Source organism: Myotis myotis, unplaced genomic scaffold, assembly GCF_014108235.1.
Source record: "Myotis myotis isolate mMyoMyo1 unplaced genomic scaffold, mMyoMyo1.p scaffold_m19_p_1, whole genome shotgun sequence".
NCBI classification, from domain to species: domain Eukaryota; kingdom Metazoa; phylum Chordata; class Mammalia; order Chiroptera; family Vespertilionidae; genus Myotis; species Myotis myotis.
Genome location: NW_023416313.1, coordinates 172712940 through 172740130, shown reverse-complemented (window position 1 = coordinate 172740130; position 27191 = coordinate 172712940). Strand labels below are relative to the sequence as shown.

Genomic DNA, 27191 nt, shown 5'->3' with positions numbered 1-27191 from the left:
GAGCAAATATAAAATTTTAGATTTTACCATTCTAGCTCATTGACATTTTTTGAAAGCCTTGTTTGTTATTTATCATACACTATACTATTTACTCATCTGTAAATTTAATGTGCACACAGTTTGGTCTTTGTCTAAATCATTGCTATGAATATTGCTCTTTGTTAAGGCATATAATGTATTGGAATGCCCTTTTTATCCCTAAACTATAATTCAAAGTGTATCTTCAATCACTTATCCATTGCATCACACACCAAAACTCTGATGATCAGGATTGGGAATAGGGCAGGGGAAGAAATAAGGATTTATACTTTTAAATGTTTATCGAGAGAATATAACCAAATTTAATACATATATATGTATGGGAACCCCACATACATGACAGAGTCAGAGACCCCACATGCAGGAGAGGTTGAAAATGCATAGAAAGGGGGATTGAAGTACCTAAGACTTCCTGAGTTAGAGATGAGGTAATAATGCATCTTGGGGGCTTCAACGGGTCGGGTCATTACACGATAATAAGAAGAAAAGACATTTAGTAAATGGAAGTTTGCCCTGCAAAAGAAGTTATCTCTGATAATCTCTTAATGGGCAAGGCCCTTAATTCAAGTTCTTCCAGGTCAGCGGTTCTCAACCTTCCTAATGCTGCAACCCTTTAATACAGTTCCTCATGTTGTGACCCCCAATTTCATTGTTACAAATTGAACATAATTAAAGCATAGTGATTAATCACAAAAACAATATGTAATTATATATTTGTTTTCTGATGGTCTTAGGCCCCCTGTGAAAGGGTTGTTCGACTCCCAAAGGGGTTGTGACCCACAGGTTGAGAACCGCTGTTCTAGGTAGTTAAAGGGAGGGGCATAAGTTTCTCTTGAGCCTGCAGCTAAATTGTCTTTAGCTCAGAACAATCTGCATATCACAGAGACTGATCTTGGGGTACCTCATTCTGAACCCCCACAGTTCTACCCTCTGAATCTTCCCTGAAAGTTTCACATTCCAGAAGTTGGGCTGATAAACTTCTGTCATTAAACCAGTCTCAGTCTTGAGAAAAGTTCAAACAGTTGTTTCTCATTTCAGGAGGCAGTGATGTCAGTGGGCAAGGATTCATACTTTTTACTGCATATACTTTTGTATGATTGAATCATTTTTAATGAACATTTTTACTGGAAAAAAAACCACTGAGAAAACATCTTTCTTGTAAGGATTAATGTGTATGTTTCTTCTATGTGGAACATATCCAAATTCCCCATCTAGATGGTGATTTTTTTTTTTTTAACCTTCTAAAATAGAGATTCTTAGCCTTTTTGGTTCATAGACCCTCATGAGACTATGATGCTCCCTGAAAATGTACAAGTATGCACAAAATTTATTTTGCACATTTCATATTTCTGTGGTTCCCTCAACACCTTGTCAAGAATCTTTGTTATAGCACTGAATAGTTTTATTATTACTCTGTCATGCTCTATTTTGTATGTATTTATCATAATCCTACTAGTTTCTTGCGGTAGGGACTTTTTTCACATTCTATGCAGCATTGAGAATTGTGCCTTATATTAGACAGAAAGTGATTGAGTGTGTTATTTTTAAAGCCTTAATTGTTTATATTTTTTTTATTGTTTTTAGAAAATCTGATTGAGCTCACCAATTTGGAGGATTGATTTGCCTTTAGTGGAAGAAAAAAAATCCTTTCCTTTATCCTTAGGTTAAGTGCCTAGGACCTGCAAATTAACAGAAGAAAAGGTATACAAATTTTATTTAATGTCAGTATTTTAATTTTTATGTTCATGGAGGTCTTCATAGAAAAAAAATGACACAAAGAAGTAAATGTAGACACTGAGGCTTATATGTACCATTTTAACGAAGGATGATAATTTTGTGGAGAAGTGTCAGGACAAAGGAAAAGGGGTTTGGTTTTGTAAGAAGTGGTAATTTAAAGGAAGGTAAACATTTAAGGGAAACTCATGGAAGATAAGAGCTTTTTAGTGAGATTTGTTTGTGTAGATCCATCTTGGTGCTGACTTTCTGTTTCCAGTGATAATGGCAGTTTTTCTTTCTGGTATGGGAGAGGGGAAGGGGAAAACCTTCACAACAGGAAAATTCTGTCCTTCTTTGATAGGGGAATGGCAGAGATCTCTGTGTTTTCTGTTTTTTTAATTGCCTTCAGATCAAAACAGTCTTTATGCCATAGTGACATATTTTGGGGTGGTCTATTCTGATTCCCTTCGGCTTTAAGGAATTCATCTGAATTTCTAATTTCAGAGAATTAAAGTGGTAATTTTTTGAGTACCTACCTTCAGAGAATGAAGTTTTTTCTCTAAGTCAGGGTGGCGGACAGGAGAATTGAACCTTTTTCTTGGAAATAGCCAGCCAGGGAAACTTCTTTTAGGACTTAGATTTTTTTTCTATCCTAGTTCTGATCATATTTGTAGGCTACTTTTTTCCAGACTGAGTCCCAACCCTTCTCCTTTTCTGTTTGCCTGTTAAGATTACTGAATGTATAATCTTTTTTAAAAATGACATTTGAATTTTTTGGTTTATTTAAAAAAAAACTTGATATATTATTCTCCCTTATTTAAAAAAGAAAACTGTGTATATCCATATTCTTTCTTAATTTAAAAAATAAAACAATGTATATCCATATTCTCCCTTTTTTAGGTCTCTGTCCTTTTCTTGGAGTGACTATTTTCAGAATGGAATATTTTTCTTAAGAAAAAATTAGGTTCTTTTAGAAATTGAATGAGCTTTGATGAGATACCATCTAAAGTTTCTATGCCCCTCAGTATTTTGTCTGTAGTATTTTAGCTGCTAGTGATCTGATGTTTCTAATTGTGCATTTTGTGTGGTTGGAATGTGCCCTTTTCAAGAATATGTCTGTGGTGGTTAACAACTGGACTTATTCTAAAAACATACTTAGTTTTCTAACATTAGAGCATTCTTTAAAATAACAGGCATAAAAGGAGATACTGATCTACTTAATGTTTGTAAAGAAAAATTTTAGTAAGTTTATTCATTTATAAAATTTCATATCCAAAGACCAGAACTTTATCAAATTTTAGTTGTGGGTCTCTCAACTATGTATGAGTTTAATGCTTGCAATTTAAGGTTTCTATTTGTGTGGTTTGTCTTATAATGCCAAAGTAGACATCAAAATTCTCTACTTTTCACATCTTGTTACCATTCCTTTCCATAATAAAATCAGTGATAAATATAAATAGCCAGCCTTAAAAACTTGATATAAAACAAGTTTTTCTGTAAAGTTATAGTTATTGTTGAAAGTATTACAGATGTCCCTCCACTCCCGCCCCCCTTGACTCCCTCCACCCCGCCCCAGCCCCAGGCCTTCCTCCCATACCATTGTCTGGGCATGGCTATGCAAATATGCATATAAATTCAATGATTAACTATCACCTCTCCTCCTTCCCTCTGAAATATGTCAGTCTGTTGCATCCTTCAATGTCTCTGGACCTATTTTGTTCAGTTTGTTTTGTTCATTAGATTCCACATATAAGTGAGATCATGTGATACTTGTCTCTCTGACTGGCTTATTTTACTTAGTGTAATACTCTCCAGGTCCCTCCATGCTGTCTCAAAGGGTAAGAGATCCTTCTTCTTCTTCTTTTTTTTTTTTTTTTTTATAGCTGCATAGTATTCTAGTGTGTAAATGTACCAGTTTTTTAATCCATTCATCTACTTGGGCTATTTCTCGATCTTAGCTATTGTAAATAACACTGCTATGAACGTAGAGGTGTATACATTCTTTCTGATTGGTGTTTCTGGCTTTATAGGATCTATTTCTAGAAGTGGGATCACTGGATCAAAAGGCAGTTCCATTTTTAATTTTTTGAAGAAACTCCATACTGTTTTCCATAGTGGTTTACCAGTCTGCATTCCCACCAGCAGTGTACTAGGGTTCTTTTTTCTCCACATCCTTGTCAGCATGTGTTTGTTGATTTATTGATGGTAGCCATTCTGGAAGATGTGAGGTGATACCTCATTGTCATTTTAATTTGTATCTTTCTGATAATTGGTGACGGTGAGCATTTTTTTCTTGTCTTTTGGCCATTTGTATGTCCTCTTTGAGGAAATCTGTTAGGTGCTCTGCCCATTTTTTTTATTGGGTTGTGTGTCTTCCTTTCATTGAGTTGTATGAGTACTTTATATATTTTGGAAATTAACCCCTTATCAGGCTTATCATTTGGCAAATATGTTCTCCCATACAGTGGGTTCCCTTCTTATTTTGGTGCTGGTTTCTTTTGTTGTGCAGTATTTTTAAGATAATGGATATTAAAATTAATTTTCTAGTATCTACTTGAAATAGTTGGAAATTCTTGAGATCACAAAACTAGAGTTGGAAATATTAGAATGTTACTTACAGTTAAGAGCCCACTTTGAATCCTTAAAGCTCTATTCATTTGGGATTAGAATTCTAAATTATAAACCTGCATAGATATGCCACTAGTGACAAAAATGAAAGAATTGTTTGTAAAATGAAACAATTTAAAGCTTTTATATTAGTGAAATGATATTAATGCCTGATTCCTTGGGAAATTTGAGAGCAAACAAGTAACAGATCACATTTTTCTGAACAATGTTTAAATTACTGTGTCATACAAATCATTCCATTAAAAAAAACTCTCCTAAGTATACAAGCAAAACTGTGAAAGGTTTAGTGTTTCTTACATCTAGCATGTTAATCTTAGACTAATTTGAGTTAGTTGAACTTTATTTTTATATGCTATTCTTATTTTGAATATAAAATTTTACTATTTGAGATTATTATATTAATTTCTTTTCTTATATTTTTCCTTTTATGTTTAGTTCATCATATCTGGTTTTGGTGTTGTCAGCTTCTTGGATAGGAGTGCAACCCCCAATTGAATCATATTAATCCTGAGAAAAAAACAAAGATTGACTTTATAATGTGGTTTCTTGGATTATTTCATTGAATAACTCTAATTTTTAGAGTTTGAGGAGATGGAGAACTTCCTCACATTAACTTTTGTATTCTTTATCACGTACTCATTTTTAAAAAGGATTTTTTAAGAAATTAAAATATAGGAGTGTATGTAGAATCAAAGTGGGTGTTTTCTAAAATGATAATGGTATAAACACTTTATCCAGATATTAATTTTTATGCATTTCCGTAAGTATTTTTGAATTAGATACTTGTTTTATTTTATGAGACTAGTAGTACATAGATAATTTAACCATGCTGATGAATTGTAGGTAAGTGTACTATTATGTTTGTTATGTGTGTTTTAACTAGTTAATAAATGCTTTTTTAAAAAGCTGAAAATATGGCAAGATAGAGTTGACAGCCACATTCCGAAAGGCATAAAAAGCTAAAATTTCAACATGAGAAATATGACTGTAATGAAGATCTTATATAAAAAAATGATTTGTAAATGCTCAGCTCATAAATTTCATTATAACAAAGTTGTGGTCTGTTCTTAAGAGTTCTTTAAAATGGGATTTAGCTCAGAGTTAAACATGGTTAAGATTTAATGAATGATTTTTGTGTGCCAGGCACTGAGCTTGTGCTTTATGTATATTACCTCATTTATTTTTCATTATGACTGTAATATAAAATATATGTAGTAAATAAAGCAAGGCACAGAGATGAACTAGCTTGCCCAGTGTCATATAGCTAATAAGTGATTGAGCCAGAACTTGAATCTGACATTCATTTTTCAGCAAGTTTTACTGTTTGTGGTTAATAAATGTTTAAAGAATACAGTTTATGGAACACAACTACACGCCACTATGTTCTGGAAATGTGGGAAATTGGTTGAAATCTTTTTTCTCTTGTGATTACTATTACTATGTTAAGCTGTTGACAGATCTGTTTGGTGTTTTAAAAAAAATTAATAGAGTTGTTTACTATATAGAAAAAATAAAGTAACAGTTTACAGTGAAGTCTAAAGTATAGAGCTGAATTGAACCCTAGAGATCATTCATTTGAACTAAGAGCTTAGACCCAGAATTGTAAGGTGACTTGACTAAAAGTTGTGGCAGTATTGGGGCTATGACTTGTTCTTCTGTCTACTAGCCTACTGCTCTTGTTTTATGCTCAGACTCTAGTTGTGGTTTGTGTAATTGCTTAATCTTTTATTAGAGAGTAAATAGGACTATATCTAGTACATGGTACACCTATGCTATAGTGTTTGCTATGTACTAAATCAAATGTATTATCTTTGTTATTTAACAAAGTGACATTGTATCAGGTGACATCTATCAATGTATAAAAGTAAATTTTTCAAGCAATTGAAATTTAGACCCTCATTTTTATTTTTTGTTTTGTTAATCCTCATCTGAGGATTCCATCCCCCTCCCCCATTGATTTTTAGAGAGAGTGGAAGGGAGGGGAAGAGACACAGAAAGAAACATCCATACTAGAGAGATACATTGATTGGTTGCTTCCCACATGCACCCCAACTGGGGCGGGGGATGGAACCTGCAGCCAAGATATGTGCCCTTTACCTAGGAATCAAACCTGCCACACTTTAGTCCATGGGCTGGCGCTCTAACCACTGAGCAACCGGCCAGGGCAATAGAACATTTATTTAAGATATAATTTATTAGGTTAGGTATGTAAAAGCTGAAACAAAAAAAACAATAAAGTAGGGATTATAATTATTTATATTAGCAGTCTCAAAGTGAATGAATTAAAAAGTCTTTGATAAATCAGCTATTTGGAATCCCCCCCCCCCCCCCATAGAAACAGATGTATTAAACATGGGCATGAAGTTTCTACCTGAGTTAGTAGCTGAAGTAGATAGCGTGTTCTCTTGTTCTGACTATTTTGGAGCCAACTCTGAGCTGCAGAAGCTAGAGATCTTTTGGATCTTTGAGATTCCCACTGCATATACCCTGAGTGGCCAGATTATTATGACCACCCCATCAGTACTTCATTGACACTTCCAAAAATACTGAATATTGAAAACTTCCCAAGCAAATACTCTCAAGTTTTTATTATTATTATTTGCATAACTAATTCACTTCATTGTACTGATGGCGTGATCATAATAATCTGGCCGGTCATAATAATCTGGCCACTCAGTGTATTTGCCGGATAGTCACTTCAAATGGCAGCTGATTTAATCCTTCATAGAATTCCATGCCTTACCACCAAAATTCTGAAGTGGTGACTCTTGAGAAGTTTTTATGGTGATGGTTTTGGTATGCTTCAGTGGTTGAGATGCCAAAGGAAATCATGAAACTGGATTGTTTGTTTGTTTATTAACTAAGGCAAAATATGGTAATGATTCTTTTTTTTTTTTTTAATTAAATCTTTATTGTTCAGATTATTACATTTGTTCCTCTTTTTTTTCCCCCCATAACACCCCTCCTCCCAGTTCCCGCCCCACCCTCCGCCCTCACTCCCCACCCACTGTCCTCATCCATAGGTGCACAATTTTTGTCCAGTCTCTTCCCGAATCTCCCACACCCCTTTCCCCCCCAGGAATAGTCAGTCCATTCCCTTTCTATGTCCCTGATTCTATTATAATCGACAGTTCATTCTGTTCATCAGATTATTTATTCACTTGATTCTTAGATTCACTTGTTGATAGATGCATATTTGTTGTTCATAATTTGTATCTTTACCTTTTTCTTCCTCTTCCTCTTCTTAAAGGATACCTTTCAGCATTTCATATAATCCTGGTTTGGTGGTGATGAACTCCTTTAGCTTTTCCTTATCTGTGAAGCTCTTTATCTGACCTTCAATTCTGAATGATAGCTTTGCTGGATAAAGTAATCTTGGTTGTAGGTTCTTGGTATTCATCACTTTGAATATTTCTTGCCACTCCCTTCTGGCCTGCAAAGTTTCTGTTGAGAAATCAGCTGACAGTCGTATGGGTATTCCCTTGTAGGTAACTGAGGTTCTTTCTCTTGCTGTTTTTAAGATTCTCTCTTTGTCTTTTGCCCTTGGCATTTTAATTATGATGTGTCTTGGTGTGGTCCTCTTTGGATTCCTTTTGTTTGGGGTTCTCCGCGCTTCTTGGACCTGTAAGTCCATTTCTTTCACCAGGTGGGGGAAGTTTTCTGTCATTATTTCTTCAAATAGGTTTTCAATATCTTGCTCTCTCTCATCTTCTGGCACCCCTATAATTCTGATGTTGGTACGCTTGAAGCTGTCCCAGAGGCTCCTTACACTATCCTCGCATTTTTGGATTCTTTTTTCATTTTGCTTTTCCAGTTGGGTGTTTTTTGCTTCCTCGCATTTCAAATCATTGACTTGATTCTTGCGCTCCTCTGGTCTGCTGTCGGGAGTCTGTATAATATTCGTTATTTCAGTCCGTGTATGCTTAATTTCTAGTTGGTTCCCCAATATAAGATCGAGGGTCTCATTAGTTTTCTTGTAGATCTCATTAAGTTTATCGGCGGCTTCTAAACAGTTCTTGAGAGACCTTAAAAGTGTGGTTCTGAACTCTATATCTTCCATTGACAATTTTGTCCTGTTTCTTTGTCTCCGCATTTTGTTATGCTTCCTTGGTGCACCCCCTAGTGGTCTTTGTTCGCAGTCTTATAGTTAAATCTTGATTGTTTGTTGTAGCTAATTCCAGGGAGGGTTTGACCTCCAGGCCAAGTGGCTATGAGAATCAGCTGTGTCAGCAGTGAGAGAACTTCTGTCCTCTAGGGAGGTGCTAATCTAGCCTTTGCCTGAGGCTATCCGGCAAATGCCTGTGTGCAGGGCTTGGGCGGGGCGGGTCGCACAGGATCAACAGGGTGGGCCGGAGAGAGCAGTTATGGCGGCTCTCAGTCCTGTCCCCAGGGGCTCTTCCTCTCTGAGTCCCAGCACCCGCTGCAAAGCTCGGAGAGAAAGCTGCACTCGCTCTGACCGAAGCCAGACAGTCCCGCTGCTCCCGTTTGAGTCTGGGTCCCTAAAGACTCGCCCGGATCTGGAGCTCAGAGTCTGCGACTCCCTCCCGATTGAAAACGCCAACCGCGCCCTCCGCCGCCAGCCCGCTCCGCGCACTCTGCACCTCAGAGTTTGACTTCAGCACTGTGCCTCCTCTGAGTGTCCGTATGCGTTTCTCTTTCCTCCTAGTTGTAGGACTTCCACTCAGCTGGCGTTCCTGTGGTTCTGGGTGCTGTCCCTTCTGTTTTTTGGTTTCACTTTTGAAGTAGTTGTTCAAAGCAGCAAACTCCGGCGTTAACCTATGCCGCCATCTTGGTTCTCCTCCTATCTCGGTAATGATTCTTTTAAAATTTTTTAAATTTATTTCAGAGAGGAAGGGAGAGGGAGAGAAAGATAGAAACATCAATGATGAGAGAGAATCACTGATTTGCTGTCTTCTGCACATCCCCTACAGGAGATCGAGCCCACAGCCCGGGCATGTCCTGACTAGAATCGAACTCAGGACCCTTCAGTCCACAGGCTGACACTATACACTGAGCCAAACCGGCTAGGGCTGGTAATGATTCTTTAGACCAGCATTGTTGGATAGAAATACCCTGTACCTGCACTGTCCAGTACAGTAAGTCACCAGCCATGTGTGATTTTGAGCATTTGAAAAGTGGCTAGTGAAACTGAATTTTAAAATTTTTTTAACTCTAATAAAAAGAAAGTTAAATAGTTATATGTGGCTAGTGGCTATTGTATTACACAGTGCATTTTTAGGCTGACATAGTGGTTCTAATTGCACCAGAGGTTTTCCAACTTAATTTTTTTTGCAAGTTATATTTCTTTTTTTAAAATTCTTTATTGTTGAAAGTTTTACATATGTTTCCTTTTCCCCCCCTTGACCTCTCCCTGCCTGCCTCCGCCCACCAGCATATGCCCCCAGCTCCCTATTATCTGTGTCCATTGGTCATGCTCATATGCATGGATACAAATCCTTTGGTTGATCTCTTGTTTCCCCATGCCTTCCCTCTGAGGTTTGATGGTTTGTTTGATGCCTCTATGTCTCCGAATCTATTTTTATTCACCAGTTTATGTTGTGCAATATATTCCACAAATGAGTGAGATCATGTGATGTTTATCTTTCTCTGACTGGCTTATTTCGCTTAGCATAATGCTCTTCAGGTCCATCCATGCTGTTGCGAATGGTAAGAGTTCCTTTTTTTTTCCTGTTTTTTTTTTTTTTTTTTTTTTTTTTTACAGCAGCATAGTATTCCATTTTGTAGATATACCACAGTTATTTAATCCATTCATCTGCTGATGGGCACCAAATCTTAGCAATTATAAATTGTGCTACTATGAAATAAGGGGTGCATATAAGCTTTCTGCTTGGTGTTTCTGATTTCTTGGGATATAGTCCTAGAAGTGGAATTATTGGGTCAAATGGGAGTTCCATTTTTAGTTTTTTGAGGAAACTCCATTCTGTTTTCCGTAGTGGCTGCACCAGTCTACATCCCACCAACAGTGTATGAGGGTTCCTTTTTTACCACATCCTTGCCAGCACTTGTCATTGGTTGATTTTTTGATGATAGCCATTCTGACAGGTGTGAGATCGTACCTCGTTTTGATTTGCATCTCTCGGATGTTTAGTGACTTTGAGCATGTTTTCATATGTCTCAGCCTTCTGTATGTCCTCGTTCAAAAGGTCTATTTGGGTCCTTTGCCCATTTTTTGATTTAATTGGTTATATTCCTTTTGTTAAGTTGTATGAGTTCTCTATAAATTATGGAGATTAAACCCTTATCCAATGTACTGGCAAATATGTTCTCCCATGCTGTGGGCTCTCATTGTTTTGTTGATGGTTTCTTTTGCTATGCAGAAGCTTTTTATTTTGATGTAGTTCCCTTTGTTTATTTTCTCCTTAGTTTCTATTGCCCTAAGAGATGTATCAGTAAAGATATTGCTACAAAATAATGTCTGATACTTTGCTGCCTATGAATTCTTCTAATATTTTTATGGTTTCCCATCTTATGTTTAAGTCTTTTATCCATTTTGAGTTTATTTATTTTTTGTATGGTTTAAGTTGGTGTTCTAGTTTCATTTATTTGCATTGGTTTTCTAACTTTATAGTGTGCTTGTGAGTGTATTAATTTAGGTCTCTGAATAGTTACTATGGTCCTGTAGCTTTGGAAGAAGGTTATCTTAAAAGTTATCTCTATAGTCATAGGCAATGATTCATATCTTATTCATATAGACAGATCATTTATTAGTTAATTAGTTATAAGTGGAATATTTTAGGGTTTTGCTAAATTATGTTTACATAGTCATTTAACACAAATCTACACTAATAAAAGAGAAACATGGTAATTGGCGTACGACCGCTACCCTTCCCATTGGCTAATCAGGGTGATATGCAAATTAACTGCCAGCCAAGATGGCGGCCGGCAGCCAGGCAGCTGATGCGAACAGGGAGGCTTGCTTGTTTCAGTGACGGAGGACTCCAACGTTCCCTGCCTGACTTGCCGGCCTCTCAGCTGCAACTCTAAGCAACTATGTAGCAAATATAGAAGATAAACAAAACCTCAGAAACCTGCTTTACTCAGCTGGGCTTCAGCTAGCTGGACCGCAACATTGTATCAAATACAGATGGTAAACAAAGGCCAGAAACCAGTTTTCAGCAGCCGAGGCCTCAGAGCTAAAGCTGGCCCAGAATAAAAAAATAAAAGAAAAAAAGGAGCGGTTGGGAGCTTCAGTCACCTGTCAGCCTAAAAACAGCCCTCAGCCCCTCAGCCAGACTGGCCAGGCACCCCAGTGGGGACCCCCACCCTAAAGGGTGTGTGACCAGATGCAAACAACCATCATCCCCTCACCCAGGCTGGCCAGGCACCCAAGCGGGACCCCCACCCTGATCCAGGACACCCTTCAGGGCAAACCAGCCAGCCCCCACCTGTGCACCAGGCCTCTATTCTATATAGTAAAAGGGTAATATGCCTCCCGGCACCGGGATCAGCAGAGCTGCGAGGCCTCCCGACACCGGGATCAGCGTGACGGGGCAGCACCCAAACCCCCTGATCGCCCTGCGGCTCTGTGTGTGACAGGGTGCAGTGCCCTAACCCCCTGATCGGCCCTGCCCTGAGTGACAGTGGCGGCGCCCCAATCCCCTGATCGGCCCTGCTCTGTGGGTGACGAGGGGCGGTGCCCCAACCCGCCTGATGGGCCCTGCTCTGTGCATGACGGGGGCAGCACCCCAACACCCTGATCCGCCCTGCTCTGTGTGTGACAGGGGGCAGTGCCCCAACTTCCCTATTGGCCCTACTCTGTGCGTGACAGGGGGGAGCTCCCCAACCCCCTGATCAACCCTGCTCTGTGTGTGACAGGGTACGGAGCCCCAACCCCCCTGATGGGCCCTGCTCTGTGCATGACAGGGGGCAGCGCCCCAACCCCCTGATCCGCCCTGCTCTGTGCGTGACGGGGTGACGCTGCAACTTCCCTATCGACCCTGCCTTGAGTGTGACAGGGGGCGGTGCCCCAAACCCCCAATCGGCCATACCCTGAGCGTGACTAGGGGTGGCATCGCAACCTCCAGATCCGCCCTGCTCTGTGCATGACAGGGGGCGGCGCCCCAACTCCCCAATCGGCCCTGCTCTGAGCCCGACCAGGGGCTGCACCTAGGGATTGGGCCTGCCCTCTGCCACCTGGGAACAGGCCTAAGCCAGCAGGTCATTATCTCCCAAGGGGTCCCAGACTGCGAGAGGGCACAGGTCGGGCTGAGGGACCCCCTCTCCCCCGCGAGTGCACAAATTTTTGTGCACCGGGCCTCTAGTCTATATATATAAAAACCTAATATGCAAATTGTCCCCACGGGAGTTCGATCAGGGACCAATAGTTCACTATGACATGCACTGACCACCAGGGGGCGGTGCGGAATAAAGGAAAGCCCCAGACGGCAGACAGGGAAGGAAGACCCTGGCCGCCAGCTGGAAGGCCCCAATTGGCCCTGATTGCCAGCCAGGCCTAGGGACACTAACCGTGCACGAATTTGGTACACCGGGCCTCTAGTATAATGTAATGAGCCTCATAGGCTGTGTAATGTGGCTCTTAAAAATATACTGTATTCTTGGTACTAGTAGGTGCTTAAAGCTGAGCAAGAATTGTCATGTATTTATCTATAGGACATATACATAACACTAATTTAATGGTTACTGCCATAACCAATACTAGGATACGTGACTTATCTACACTAATAAAAGAGAAAGATGCAAATTGACCGTACCTTTGCAGCGCCCACCAGCCAATCAGAAATGTTTAGGAACAAGCTACAATTATTCAAGTAATTGAGTTAAAGAGACTTAAATAGTGAGACTTTAAAACTTGGTGAATTTAGTTAAAAACAAGATTCCATAGAGTCTCTGGTGATAGTAGTTCAACCATTTATAGCAATTACTTCTGAAGTTAAAATAATGCTTTTTTATCCCTGTGGACTATTTTTCAGTTCAGACCAAATGCCTTGGAAATTAAAAAGCAGGAAAACTTGCTTTTTCAGCCTGAGGATAAAAAGCAATATGAAGGTCGAATTAGCCGTGTTTCTCAATATTTTAGATATCTGCTATCTAATATTTGAACTTTTGTGCTTTATAACTAAAACAGCTTTATAAAAATATTGTATATTTTGTAAAATTTCTGCTTGTGTGTGTGAATCCAGAAAACAAATTCTTAAAGCAGTTCAAATGTCATTTTTACTTTTTGCGCGTGACGGGGCCTGGGTTTCACCTCCCCACATCGAGTGGACTGTGAGCTGAAGCCCCACATGGCTTTGGGTGCCGACTCTCACCCATGGCCATGGCCAAAGTCACAGGTGATTTTCAACCAACGCCAACAAATGTCTTTTTCAAGCCCAAAGGATTATAGACATACTACACTGTAGCTTTCTGAAGACATGGATTATGACATACTCATCTTTGTTTTTTTCCCCTAGAACTTAGCACATTACCTTGTATACAGAAGCAGTGAATGAGTAGTTATTTTAGAATAAGTTAATCTATGATAAAATATATCCAACTAATTTTCTTTTCTTTTTAAGTTCATTGATAAAAACCAGAAAAATGTAAATTAAAGCATGTTTAAAATTATGTGTTCTTATGGAAATAATTTCAGTTATATCTGAAATAAGAATAGGTAGCAGTAAAAGATTAATGTCACTTAGTATTTGAAAATTCAGATTTACTTAAACAATACATTATGAGGTGATTCCTCATTTTTACAAAAGGATGCATTTAAAAAATATTCATAATGTAATAATTCAGATTTATTCAAGTAGTAAATGCTTAATAGAATCACCATTTTGCTCACTAAATTAGGATTCATTCAGAATGAACCAATTATGTAAATAAGTTACATGTATATGTCAAACATCAAACTTTAAAATTGAGCTTTTTATGGATAAACTATTAAATATGTGTACATTTAATTTAATGAAATTCACTCTTATATTAGGTATTTTTATTTTATAGGAAGGAGAACATATATAACTTGGTGCATTGTCTGGAATCACATGGTGAGTTTGGAGATAAATTAGATCCAAGGATTTCTGAATACCAAGTTTCATGTTTTAGTATTTGGCATTACATAAAATGACTCAAAATAGACTGATATCATGTGTTAGTACATAAGTGACAATTTACAACTTGATTGACGACAACCCTTTTTAGCCAAAAAGTAATTGTTACTGCCATAACCGATATTAGTATACATGGCTTATCTACACTAATAAAAGAGAAAGATGCAAATTGACCATACCTTTGCTGCGCCCACCAGCCAGTCAGGAGTGAGTATGCAAATTAACCCAACAAAGATGGTGGGTTAATTTGCATATGCAGGCACTGAGTGGCCAGGGGCGGGGTGGGATGCTTGCGTCGTCGCCAAGGCAGTGCCGGCAGCTAGGGGAAGGAAGGCTCATTCTTGCACGAATCTTCATGCATCGGGCCTCTAGTGTATTAATAACTTTCCTTCAGGAGAAAGGATGAGAGGTAGGCATATTTCCTTAAAGATAAAAACTCTTAGAATTGTTAAAGTAACAAATGCTCACATAAAAACAATTAATGGAAATTAAAAAGTGAGTAAAGTAGAAATGTTTTCTCACTATGCTCAGTAATAACTACTGTTATCAGTTTAGTATACATAATTACATATGTTTCTTTTATGCATAGACAAAAATAATTTCTAAAAAAATTATAAAGCTATTATGTGTCTTAAAATTTTCCCCCTAACAATATATTCTAGGTATACAGTAGTTGCCCTTTATTTGACATTTTATTTTATGTGGTTTCAGTTACTTATAGTAAACCACAATCTGAAAATATTAAACCGAAAATCCCAGAAATAAACACTAAGTTTTAAATTGAGTGTCTTTTAGAATAGCATGATGGAATCTCACCTTCCAACTCCATCCAAATCTGGGAGAATCATCTCTTTATCCAGTGTATCCATACTGCATAATGCTACCTGTCCACTAGTCACTTAGTCACTTACACAGTTGTCTCAGTTATCAGGTAAACTATGGAATTACTAGTGCTTGTGTTCAAATAACCCTAATAAAGTAGCCTATTGCTCTCACAATGCCTAAGCTTCATCTCATCAGTAGGCATTGTAGTATCTCCTATCACAGGAAGAAGGGTGAATACAGAACAATATGACATTTTGAGAGAGACCACATTCACATAACTTTTACTATAATATATTGTTATTGTTCTATTTTATTAGTTATTGTTGTTAATCTCTTACTGTGCCTAATTAATAAATCAAACTTTATCATATGTATGTTTAGAGAGAAAACATAGTTTATATAGGGTTTATTACTGTCCTCGGTTTCAGGCTTACACTGGTGATCTTGGAATGTATTATCTATGGATAAGGGGAACCACTGTATTGCCAGTGGCAGTGTCTTGTTAAAAAGAATGAGGAAGTCCTCCATCCATTGTCTTTTGTATTAGTTTTCTAGGGCTGCCACAACAAAGTATCATAGACTGGCTAGATTAAACAATAGACATTTATTTTCTCATAATTTTGGAGACTACAAGACCAAGGTGCTGGTAGGGTTAGTTCTTTTCTTTTAATTGTTTAAAGTATTACATATGTTTTTTTTTTCCCCGATTGACCCCACCCCCCACCCCCAAGGGCAAGCCCCCACCTCCCCAGTGTCTGTGTCCATTGGTTATGCTAATATGCATGCATACAAGTCCTTTGGTTCATCTCTAACCCCCCCCCCCCCGCCATTTTGTTTCTGGATCTAGTTTTGTTCATCAAATTATGTTGTTCATTGTATCCCACATATGAATGAGATCCTGTGATAGTTATCTTCTCGAACTGACTTATTTCACTTAGCATAATGCTCTCCAGTTCCATCCATGTTGTTGCAAATGGTAAAAGTTGTTGCTTATGCCGAAACCGGTTTGGCTCGGTGGATAAAGTATCGGCCTGCGGACTGAAGGGTCCCAGGTTCGATTCCGGTCAAGGGCATGTACCTTGGTTGCGGGCACATTCTCAGTGGGAGATGTGCAGGAGGCAGCTGATCGATGTTTCTCTCTCATCGGTGTTTCTAACTCTCTATCTCTCTCCCTTCCTCTCTGTAAAAAATCAATAAAATATATTAAAAAAAAAAAAGTTGTTGCTTCATGATAACACACCATCACACACTTCAAAAGCAGTTAAAGACACGTTAAAAGATCTTCCCTGGGAAGTATTAACCCACCCGCCATATTCACCACAACTTGCTCCTTCAGATGACCACTTGTTCCGATTGATGGCACACGCACTTTCTGAGCAGCACTTCAAACGTATGAAGAAGTGAAAAATTGGGTCTCTGAATGGTTTGCCACAAAACAGAAAAGTTCTATTGGGACGGTATCCACAAATTACCTGAAAGATGGGGGAAATGTGTAGCTAGTGATGGACATTACTTTGAATAAAGCACTTTTGATATTTCTCTTGAAATTACTGTGTTTTCTTTGATTACAAAATCCACATTATTCACGGAACACCTGGTAGCGTGATATCTGGTATTGTGGTCCCTCCAACTTTGTTCTTTTTTCTCAGGATTGCTGTGGCTATTTGGGGTCTTTTTTTAAATTCCAGATGAATTTTTGGAGAGTTTGTTCTAGGGCTTTGAAATATTCCATTGGTATTTTAATGGGGATTGCAATGAATCTGGAGATTGCTTTGGGTAGTATGGATATTTTAATGATGTTGATTCTACCAATCCATAAACACAGTATGTTCCATTTGTTTATGTCTTCCTCTATCTCCTTTTTCAATGTCCTGTAGTTTTCCGAGTACAGGTCTTTTACCTCCTTAGTTGTTTATTCCTAGGTATTTTAATTTTTTTTTGGTGCAATTGTAAATGGGATTGATTTTTTAAGTTTCTTTTTCTGTGAGTTCACTGTTGGTGTATAAAAATCCCATAGATTTCTGGGTGTTAATTTTGTATTCTGCTACATTGCCAAATTCATTTATTAAGTCTAGTAGTTTTTTGATGGAGTAATTAGGATTTTTCTACGTACAGTATCATGTCATCTGCAAATAAGGACATTTTTACTTTTTCTTTTCCAATTTTTTTTTAAATATATTTTATTGATGTCTTACAGAGAGGAAGGGAGAGGGATAGAGTTAGAAACATCGATGAGAGAGAAACATCGATCAGCTGCCTCCTGCACACTCCCCACCGGGGATGTGCCCGCAACCAGGGTACATGCCCTTAACCGGAATCGAACCTGGGACCCTTGAGTCTGCAGGCCGGTGCTCTATTCACTGAGCCAAACTGGTTAGGGCTTCTTTTCCAATTTGGATGCCTTTTATTTCTTCTTCTTGTCTGATTGCTATGGCTAGCACTTCTAGTACTCTATCGAACAGGAGTGGTGAAAGTGGGCATTCCTGTCTTGTTCCTGTTCTTGGGGAAAATGGTTTTGCCCATTGATTATGATGTTGGCTGTAGGTTTGTCATATAAGGCTTTTATTATGTTGAGGTAGGGTCCCTCTATTCCTACTTTGCTGAGAGTTTTTATCAAGAAAGGGTGTTGGATTTTGTCAAATGTGTTTTTTTTTTGCATAGATTGATACTGTGATTTTTGTCTCAGTTTGTTTATGTGATGTATCACATTTATTGATTTGCAGATATTGTACCATCCTTGCATCCCCGGAATAAATCCTACTTGGTCATGGTGTATGATCTTTCTAATGTAATGCTGGATCCGATTTGCTAGAATTTTGTTGAGGATTTTAGCATCTATGTTCATCAAGAATATTGGCCTGTAGTTCTCTTTTTTTATGATGTCCACTTCTTCTAGTCTATTGTTGATGCTTTCTATTGTGTTCTTTATTGCAAGTATGTCATTCTTCGTTTCTTCTTGGTTTTTCTTCATTTCCTCTTGGTTCTTACATATGTTGTTGAATTTGTTTTCCATCCTTTTCAACGTCCTTATGACCATTGCTCTGAATTCTTTCTCTGACAAATTGCTTACCTCCATTTCGTTTTCTTCCTTTTCCAGTGATTCCTCCTTTTCTTTCATATTGGGGCTATTTCTTTGTCTCCCTATTTTTGCTCCTCTCAGGTTGTCTGGTTATGTGGTTCACTCTCTACCACGTTGACTTAAAGCCACAAAATACAACTAGACAAGACACAACACAGAGGGCACAAAACACGAATGTATTCATGATACCAATAACCCCAACCCCAAATAAAGGTGACCTCCAGATAAAAGAGAATTAGGGGACAGGAAAGAGCGCAAAAACGATATTGAGAAAAGGAAAAGAGGTAAGAAAGAAAAAAGGGGAAGAAAAAAATATGTATATGGGGAGAAAACTCCAAAAAAACTGACAACTAATACAAGAAATGCAAACGACAAACACCCATTAAAGAAGGAGGGAAGCTGAATTTGAAGAGGCAGAGCTTATTTCCAGATGGTAAGGTAAAGGAATTGAATGAATGGGGAAATGGCCACGATTCAGTATAGAGGAGGTAGAAAGAGAAAGAGTGTATAAGAAGTAAAAAACAAAATACTCAAAAAAAGTAGAAAATAATAATTGAGAAAAATAATTTTAAAATATATATTAAAAAAATATATAAAAGGAAATATAATATATATAAATTTCCCCTTTAATCTTTCTATCTATGTATTCATCTATTTTTGGAAAAGGAGAATAGAGAGCAGATAGATCTGAGTTGATGATAGAAACTAAGTTATTAGACAAAGAGAACAAGTGAGAGGAAAAAAAGCATAAAACAAACAAGAACAAAAAACAGACAACAACAAGAAAGAAAGAAAAAAGAAAAAAAATTGGCTAGCAAAGAAAGAGAAAAGAAAAATGTACATGGACATGGAGCAGCGGAGAGGAAATTAGATATATAAGTAGGCCAAGAGCAACTACTTTAATATTAAAGTGTCAATAAAGCAGATAAAGATCAATTTTTAACAAGGAGTAAAAAGAAAGGATAGAGAAAAACTAAAGCAGGAGCAGGAGATGAGAAAGGATGAGAAAGGGAAAAGTGAGGAAGTGTTGGCTTAAGGAAATAAATTGAGATAAAAATAATGATAAATGAATAAATAAAAATAGAATGTAGAACACTAATCTGAAAAAATAAAAATTAAAGAAAGGTAAAAAATAATAATTTATAAAGTGAAAAAAAATTTTTGGTTTCTTAAGTAAAAGATAAAAAATGAAAAAGTGAAGAAGTGAAGTTCATTCACTTCAGCATAGCTTCAGTGTCCCATGTGGCATGGCTTACCCCTTTCCACTGTTCTCTGTTTCCTGTCAGGTAGTCAGCACAGTGTTGAATTTCCCATTGATCCACCACTACTCTGTGTCATACGCCACAACTTTGGTATCAATCAATCTGCCCACTTTGTTTTTCCACCAGCTTTCAGTCATATTTACACAAGTGTCTGTTTCTGACATGGACTTTAGGTGGCAGTGTTTCTGTATTAGTTTTCAGGACGAAATGGCCCCTCAACCCAGTCAGTCCCCCAGGGCTCCCTGCGGGTATTTAGAATCTTCCTTTCCCTGCCGTGCTCAAGACTGGTTGCAGCTCTGCTGCTAGGAGGAGCCTGGTCTTTAGGAGAAAAATGTCTGTTCAGGGTTGGAGGGATGGGCTGTCCCAGAGCTGGCTTCCTTATCATCTCTATTCTGCTCCCCAAGTACCATAAAAACCACTGTCCCCTGAAGTCTCAGTGAGTGTTTTTAATCGAAAGATCCTATGCACTGGGTTTAGTAAGTAAAAGCAAGAAGATTATAAAGACAGAGCAACCATGCTGCCTTGTGTCTTTCTACCTTCGACACTGTGTGACCAGCCCTATGGACCCCTTACCACATTCCAGGGCTACACTGACCCCAAGGGATGAGGATTTGGTGCAGCACAGTCTCCCTCTGAAACTCTAGTCCCAGCTGTGTGCGTCTCTTCCTCCAACCCAGATCTCCATACCCACCTCTGTCCAGGCGATCTCTGACCTTTCTGTCTACAGATTGCCTCACCAGCTGTGTTTAATTCACCAGTTCTGGGTGGATGTTATTCGATTCAACTGTTTCTTCTATCGGCTCTGTCAGAAGGTGCAGGACCCATCTGCCTATTTGGCCTTGACCTTGTCTCCCCTGGACAAACTTTTTAGGTACCTGCAGCCAGGCAGGCTGGAGTCTTGGTGTTCGTGGGTTCACAGCTGGTCCCTGGCCAGTGTGGCTGTAGGGTCCCAGGTGGTATTCGAGGTCTTCCCCCAGTGAAGGTAAGACAGGGCTTCCGATCGAAGTTGCTCTCCCCTTCAGATGGCGCAGTCTCTGTGGTAGAGCCGGCTGCCAGGGAAGGATTTCAGTGGTAGTAGACGCTGCCCGGCCAGGGGAGCCTGGTCCGCCAGTCCCCAACAGCCCTGTGGAATATAACTCCCTCACTCAAACATCCACACATTCCCCTTTCGCTCTTTCACTCACTCCTACACTATCTCCCTCACTGCCATCCTGTTGGCCACCATCTTGGATCTCCAGGGTTAGTTCTTTTGATTTGCGAATATTTTACCATAGTTGCATCCCTGGAATAAATCCCACTTGGTCATGGTGTGTGATCTTTTTAATATATTGCTGGATCTCATTTGCTAATATTTTGTTGAGGATTTTAGCATCTATGTTCATCAGAGATATTGGCCTTTAATTCTCTTTTTTTCTAGTGTCTTTATGCTGGCCTCAGAAAAAGAGGTTGAAAGTATTCCTTCCTCCTGGATTTTTTGGGAATAGTGTGAGGAGGATAGGTGTTAGTTCTTTGAATGTTTGGTAAAACTTCCCCGTGAAGCTGTTTTTACGAGGGCTTTTGTTTGCTGGGAGTTTTTTGATTATTGCTTCTATTTCCTCAGTTGTTAATTGGCCTATTCAGGTTTTCTGCTGCTTCTTGATTTAGTTTGGGAAGAATGTTTTTTTTTAAGAAATTTTTCCATTTCATCCACATTGTCCAGCTTGTTGGCATATAGTTGCTCATAGTATTTTCCTATAATCCTTTGTATTTCTGTGATGTCAGTTGTTACTTCACCGCTTTCATTTTGGATTTTACTTATTTGGGTCCTGTCTTTGTTTCTTGATGAATCTGGCTAAAAGTTGATCAATCTTGTTTATGCTTTCAAAAGAACCAGCTCTTGGTTTCAGTATTTTTAAAACTGAGTTGAAAATTTTGATTATCATATTCTTAATCTTATATTTTGTTTTCTGAATATTATTTTTTATAATATTCTTTCTTGTCTTATATCTCTAAATATGCTAATTATATATTTTTTCTAATATTTTTCTTGCTATCTGCATTTGCCTCTTTTCCTTAGGATTCTTTTATCTGTTTTATTGACTTTGGTCTGAAAAACAGGAGGTTTTCCTGAAATTAATGGTGCTTATTGGTTGTCTATCCATGTAAGAGCAAGGCACTAAAATGCTTCGTGGGGACTCAGTGTTTGGTCAGAACATCTAGGATTGTTGTTATTTACTATATGCTCTTTGATTTGTATCTTCAGGTGAGAAATTTGCCCCGCATGGAATAAGCCTCATTTTGTTCCCTATTTTTGTCTAGCACCTCATTCCTGTTTTGCTCTATCTATGCCTGGCATTCCTAAATTTGGTTCAGTTTTTGTAGTATATTTCCCACTTATTGCCTCATTTTTTCAAATTATAAGCAAAAGTTTATGCAGAAAGTCACAGAGGTAGAAGTGAACCGTAGAAGAAATGGTTTTAGGAAACAAGTTACAGAGGCAAAAGAAAGGCCAGTGGAGCTTAGGAGAGAGAAAGGTAAAGGTTACATGCTTGGTGGGGGAAGGAGAGAAGGAAGGGAAAGGTGTGAGCATGCTCCTGAGAGAGAGAACCCTGCCTATTGCCTCTATTGCCTCTTATTCTTAGTTTATCTCTTTTTTGTTAATATTCTTTTTTCAGATAATGATTAAGTGAAATCATTTTTGTAGATATACTCATATTCCAGGCATATGACTGAAACTCACTTAGATTGTATCTAAATTTTCAGTCCACTATAAATAACTAGTCAGCCATTACCTATTTCTATCTCTATCTACCTATGTGTCTATCTAGTTATCTAACATCTAAGAGAATGAGTTCTGAGTTTCTCACTATTGCTACCATGTACTAACTACAAATATCAATTCAGAAATTGCTACTCGGATTATTAAAGTAGATCCTAAGTATACTATGTATTAAAAATGTATTTTTCTTTTTGAAAATAAGGTTTGCTTTCCTTTTGAAAATTAGGTAAGTCAAAAATGGCAGAACTCTTTATGGAATGTGAAGAAGAAGAGTTGGAACCCTGGCAGAAGAAAGTAAAAGAGGTTGAGGATGATGATGATGATGAGCCGATCTTTGTTGGAGAGATATCAAGTTCAAAACCAGCAATTTCAAGTAAGCATTTATTTTTAGTGAAGCCAAGTTTTATAAAATACTGTTTCTAATGGAAAAAGTTTACAAACTGGCTTAGGAGGTACTTATGTTCTTGCTTCTCTGTAAAGAGTTGGGAATGAAAGATTGGGTGGGAGATAAGTAAGACTTTTAGAAACAGGGTGGGGATGTGATTGGGTACTTGAGGGAGGAGTTAGGTTAAAATATCAGATCTGAGAAAAAGAAATGGACTAAGATTAGCTGGTGACATTGGAGGCCTTTTGTTATTAGAAATCATAATTTTTATGGAGCTAAATTTTCTATTTATATATGTATTTTTTTTTTCACTTAAACTCAGAAGTAGAGGGAAAAAAGGGTTTAGAATACTTTGTTTAAAATGTCAGAATTACTAAATAAGTTTGTGTTATTCTTAGATAGGGGTTCTCAATTCTAGGCAACTGTCTTATCGCAGTGTCATCCATTCATAGATACAAAATGTATGGGTAGTGAATGATTGCCGTCTGTGGCCTGTATGCTAATAGTTGCTTCTGTACCCATCCATTTTCCAGCAACTTGCATTTATATTCATGAAAGAGAAGGGCACTGTCTATAGCTACTGTATTTGGATGACATAGCAGTTAGTTAAAACTTAAATCTTTATGGTTTTTTAACAGAACATCTTGATACGTTTATAGATACTAGATTTCAGTTAGAGTAATTGGATTTGACCTTGTTATAATGTTCAAGCAAAGAGCAATAACACCTTTTAAAATATTCGCTCAAAAATATATAGAAGTGTAGAGAAGTAATGTATGAATGTTAGATTTTCTTACCAAGATAGTGCTTAAAAGTGTGATTAAGAGGCTACTTTAGCCCTGCCGGTGTAATTCAGGGGATTAAGTGTTGTCCCATGCATTGAGTGGTCACTGGTTCGATTCCTGGTAAGGGTATATGCCTGGGTTGCCAGATCCCCAGTAGGGGTGTGCAGGTGGCAGCCCATCCATATTTTTATCCCTCTCCCCCTCTCCCATCCTCTGTCTCTAAAATCAACAAAAATACAGGTATTTTTAAAAAGAATCCCTCGCTCTTTGCCCTTAAAACACAAAAGAGGTTACTTTAAAATATTTGGAAAGCCTGATACTTTCTTCTGTTGCCCCTAAACTTGTAAGGGCGCTTCTATTCAGTTTTATCAGAGGGATAATAACAACTGAATTCTCAATACCACGTCCTCTGGCACATTAATAATCTCTCATGGAGGTTCTAATTGGAGTGCCACTTTGATTATAAATTAAATGATACTTGTTGATGATAGTAGAACATAATTATATATTCTCTTTAATTTATTGTTTCTAGTAATTGTGATTATTTTATTCTGGAATATTACCATATTGTAAAATTGTTATTGAAATTCTCTTATTGAAAACATGACAGTTAAGATTCAAGTTGATTTTATACTGACTGAACACGATTTAACAGTGTTCAACTAGAATAGTGTATACTAGTCCTATATAATAAAAGCCTCATATGCTAAGTGTCAGGTCGTCCGGTTGTTCGTTCAACCAATCAAAGCGTAATATGTTAATGATATGCTAAGGCCGTTCAACTGCTTGCTATGACGTGCACTGACCACCAGGGGGTAGATGCTCTTACCTGTAGGTTAGCTTGCTGCTGGGGTCTGACTGACTGGGGCTGAGCGAGACAGGCCAGACACACACTGGAGCCCTCCTGCGGTCCCTCCCTGGCTGGCCAACCTCCTGTGTCCCTCTCCAGCCCCTATCGTGCACCAGTGGGGTCCCTTGGCCTGGCCTGCGCCCTTTCACAATCCAGGAGCCCTCGGGGGATGTCAGAGAGCCAGTTTCTGCTCAATCCCGCAGGCCAGGCTGAGGAACCACAGTGGTGCATGAATTCATGCACCGGGCCTCTAGTTTTAAAATAATTATGTCAAAAAGGAGATTGACCCCCAGTAGAATTTCTTTTCTGAATTGTTAAGATACAGAATTTAAATGATTGTATTGTTGGTTATGTGTAGGCCATAAAATGTTAACATGGAATATGGTTTGAATGTTTACATAGAATTACCAGAAAGAAGGGGAAAATCTGTGTTTTGTAGAATACAACCACTAAAAAGTACTTTAATAATAGTTCTTCGTTGGTTTGGTAAATACTTAATCATGAATTTCAGGATGAAAATGGTGTTAAGTTATTGGAGCAAAGTTGTTTATTCAATAAGACATATGTAGTGCTTAGTTATATAGACACTACATTGTCATTATCAGATAATAACCCTGCTTCTGTGTGGCCCCTTACTTTATAGGATTATTTTATGAGATCTGGTTATTTTTTACTGGGATGAAAGAAAAGGACATTTTAATGATATTTGGAGTGTGCTTTTACCTTTTTCTAACCAACAATTTTAGGCAAAACCCACTCTTCCAAATTTTAGTTTGATAATTGAGTAACCTAAGAGTTACAGAGTTTATATGCATGTAAGAATAAGGAAATTTAAACTGATCCTGAAAGTCATATTAGACTCACATTGACTTCTGCTATAGTGGTAGATTTGAAACTCCTTAAGTTATAAGATACTCTGGTAAACTGTAGGTTCATTTTAGTTTGTAGCCTCTGATAGTTTCCCTTTCAGAAATCAAGAGTAATGGTGCAGATAATCCAATGAGATCCCTCATAAGGTCACTTCAAAGCTTTTAGGGATGTGAATGGGATATGGAGCTTGGACAAGATTTTGATTTTGAGTAATAGGAACCTGAGTGTATATACAACCCTATCATCACTCAAAGATAGACATATACTTCAATTATAAGTTGTATATAAATGTACTTTTGGAAAAGTTTTATTAATAATGTGGAATATTTCTTTGCCATGTAAAAGGTTTGACTTATATAGTCAGATTTATCAATTTTTTATTTTTGGCCTTTGGATTTTGAGTTATAGTTAAAAAGGTTGTTCTAATACTATGCAACAATTGAAGCTTATAATCTTGTCCCTTTAGTAAATAAATAAATAAGTTTAACTGTATTTTAAAATAGTGATAACTTATAACTTCTTCCAGGAATCTGTTTGTTTTCAATTCATGATTTCTATTATCTTAATATATATTTCATTCAAACAAATGAATTTTAAAATAAATTCAATTTTTTTCAGATATTTTAAATAGAGTAAACCCCAGCTCATATTCAAGAGGAATAAAGAATGGCGCACTCAGTCGGGGTACAGTATTATTTTACTCTTTTAATTTTAAAGAGAAGTATTTTGATATCATTGATTATATAGAAATATATTCAATATATTGTGTAATTTTGAAATACAGGTATTACTGCTGCATTCAAGCCTACAAGTCAACACTACACGAACCCAACATCAAATCCAGTGGCTGCCTCGCCAGTAAATTTTCATCCTGAATCTAGATCTTCAGATAATTCTGTTATTGTTCAGCCTTTGTCTAAACCTGTAAGTGTTTCTGAAACTACACAGTCAGCTCAGGTATACATTGGATATTATTTATAAATGTCAACAATACCCAATTAAAATTCTGAACTAGCATGGGTAGAAGCATTATCAGCATCAGAAAATGTCACCATTAAGAGCTCAACCAGTACCCAAAGCAATAACTGCAGGAACTAACTACCCAACCTGTTTCTTAGTAATATGATTAAATTAAATAGGTACAGTATTAAAAACTGTGCTATCAAAATATAAATAAAAGTATAATCAGTAATGAATATTGCATAATGGCAAACTGTCTAAGATTATAAAATGCACCAAGTATTCTTCATTCTTAATTGGGAAAATTATTGCGAGCCTATCATAGCTTTTTATTCTGAAAACATACCTTCATAGTATTAAAAAAAAACACCTCAACAAAAAGTACTAGTTACTGGTAATAGTTAAAATTTATTGAACTGTTAATATGTGTAAGGCTTTGTGCTAAATGATATATATATATATATAATATATAAGTTAATCTGATTTAATTCTTAAATATCCTGTGATGTAGGCACTATTGTTACCCTATTTTATATTTGAGGAAATTGAGGCTCACAGAGGTTCAATAATTCACTAGTGCCACAGAGCTGGCAAATGATAGATTTGGAATTTTACTCAGACTAACCCATAGTTCATATTTATATATATATATATATTGTACATAAATGTATACTTTAACACGTTAAGCGCCCAGCCTGTTTTGTCTTCCAGATGGAAAGTATAGTATCAGTCACCGGTGACTGCCATGATGCTTACATGTTAAAAAAAAAAAATGGTAGCATTGCTTTCCTGTGACCATTTTCAGGCCCTGGAGTTTCTTCTGAGATTCTTTCATGAGTTTGAAAATCAACACTATTATCACAAAAATAAAAAGACACTAATTGCCTTTTTCACTATGTTGACATTTATTGTAAAAATAATACAAAGACACTATTTACCTTTTCACTATGTTGACATT

At 37.5% G+C, this 27191-nt stretch overlaps 1 protein-coding gene and 1 non-coding gene across 15 annotated transcripts in view; one reads left to right on the top strand and one right to left on the bottom strand.

Moving 5' to 3' along the window:
- The window catches only part of ZNF280D (zinc finger protein 280D), a 117438-nt gene that overhangs the window by 12146 nt on the left and 78101 nt on the right, over positions 1-27191 (top strand). For 7 of the 14 annotated variants that reach the window (XM_036302384.1, XM_036302448.1, XM_036302441.1 and 4 more), the window contains 5 exons: positions 1624-1740; positions 14353-14396; positions 22610-22756; positions 25892-25957; positions 26058-26197. In XM_036302384.1, the coding sequence (XP_036158277.1) occupies positions 22621-22756; positions 25892-25957; positions 26058-26197 (342 nt within the window). In that variant the 5' untranslated portion in view covers positions 1624-1740; positions 14353-14396; positions 22610-22620. Of the gene's footprint in view, positions 1-1070; positions 1198-1623; positions 1741-13389; positions 13411-14352; positions 14397-22609; positions 22757-25891; positions 25958-26057; positions 26198-27191 lie in introns of those variants that run through there. The other 7 variants (XM_036302457.1, XM_036302466.1, XM_036302420.1 and 4 more) reach the window with 5 other exon arrangements.
- LOC118662431 lies at positions 13590-13713 on the bottom strand. The gene has a single exon (XR_004969769.1). It is a non-coding gene; the product is annotated as a small nucleolar RNA ACA64 (small nucleolar RNA).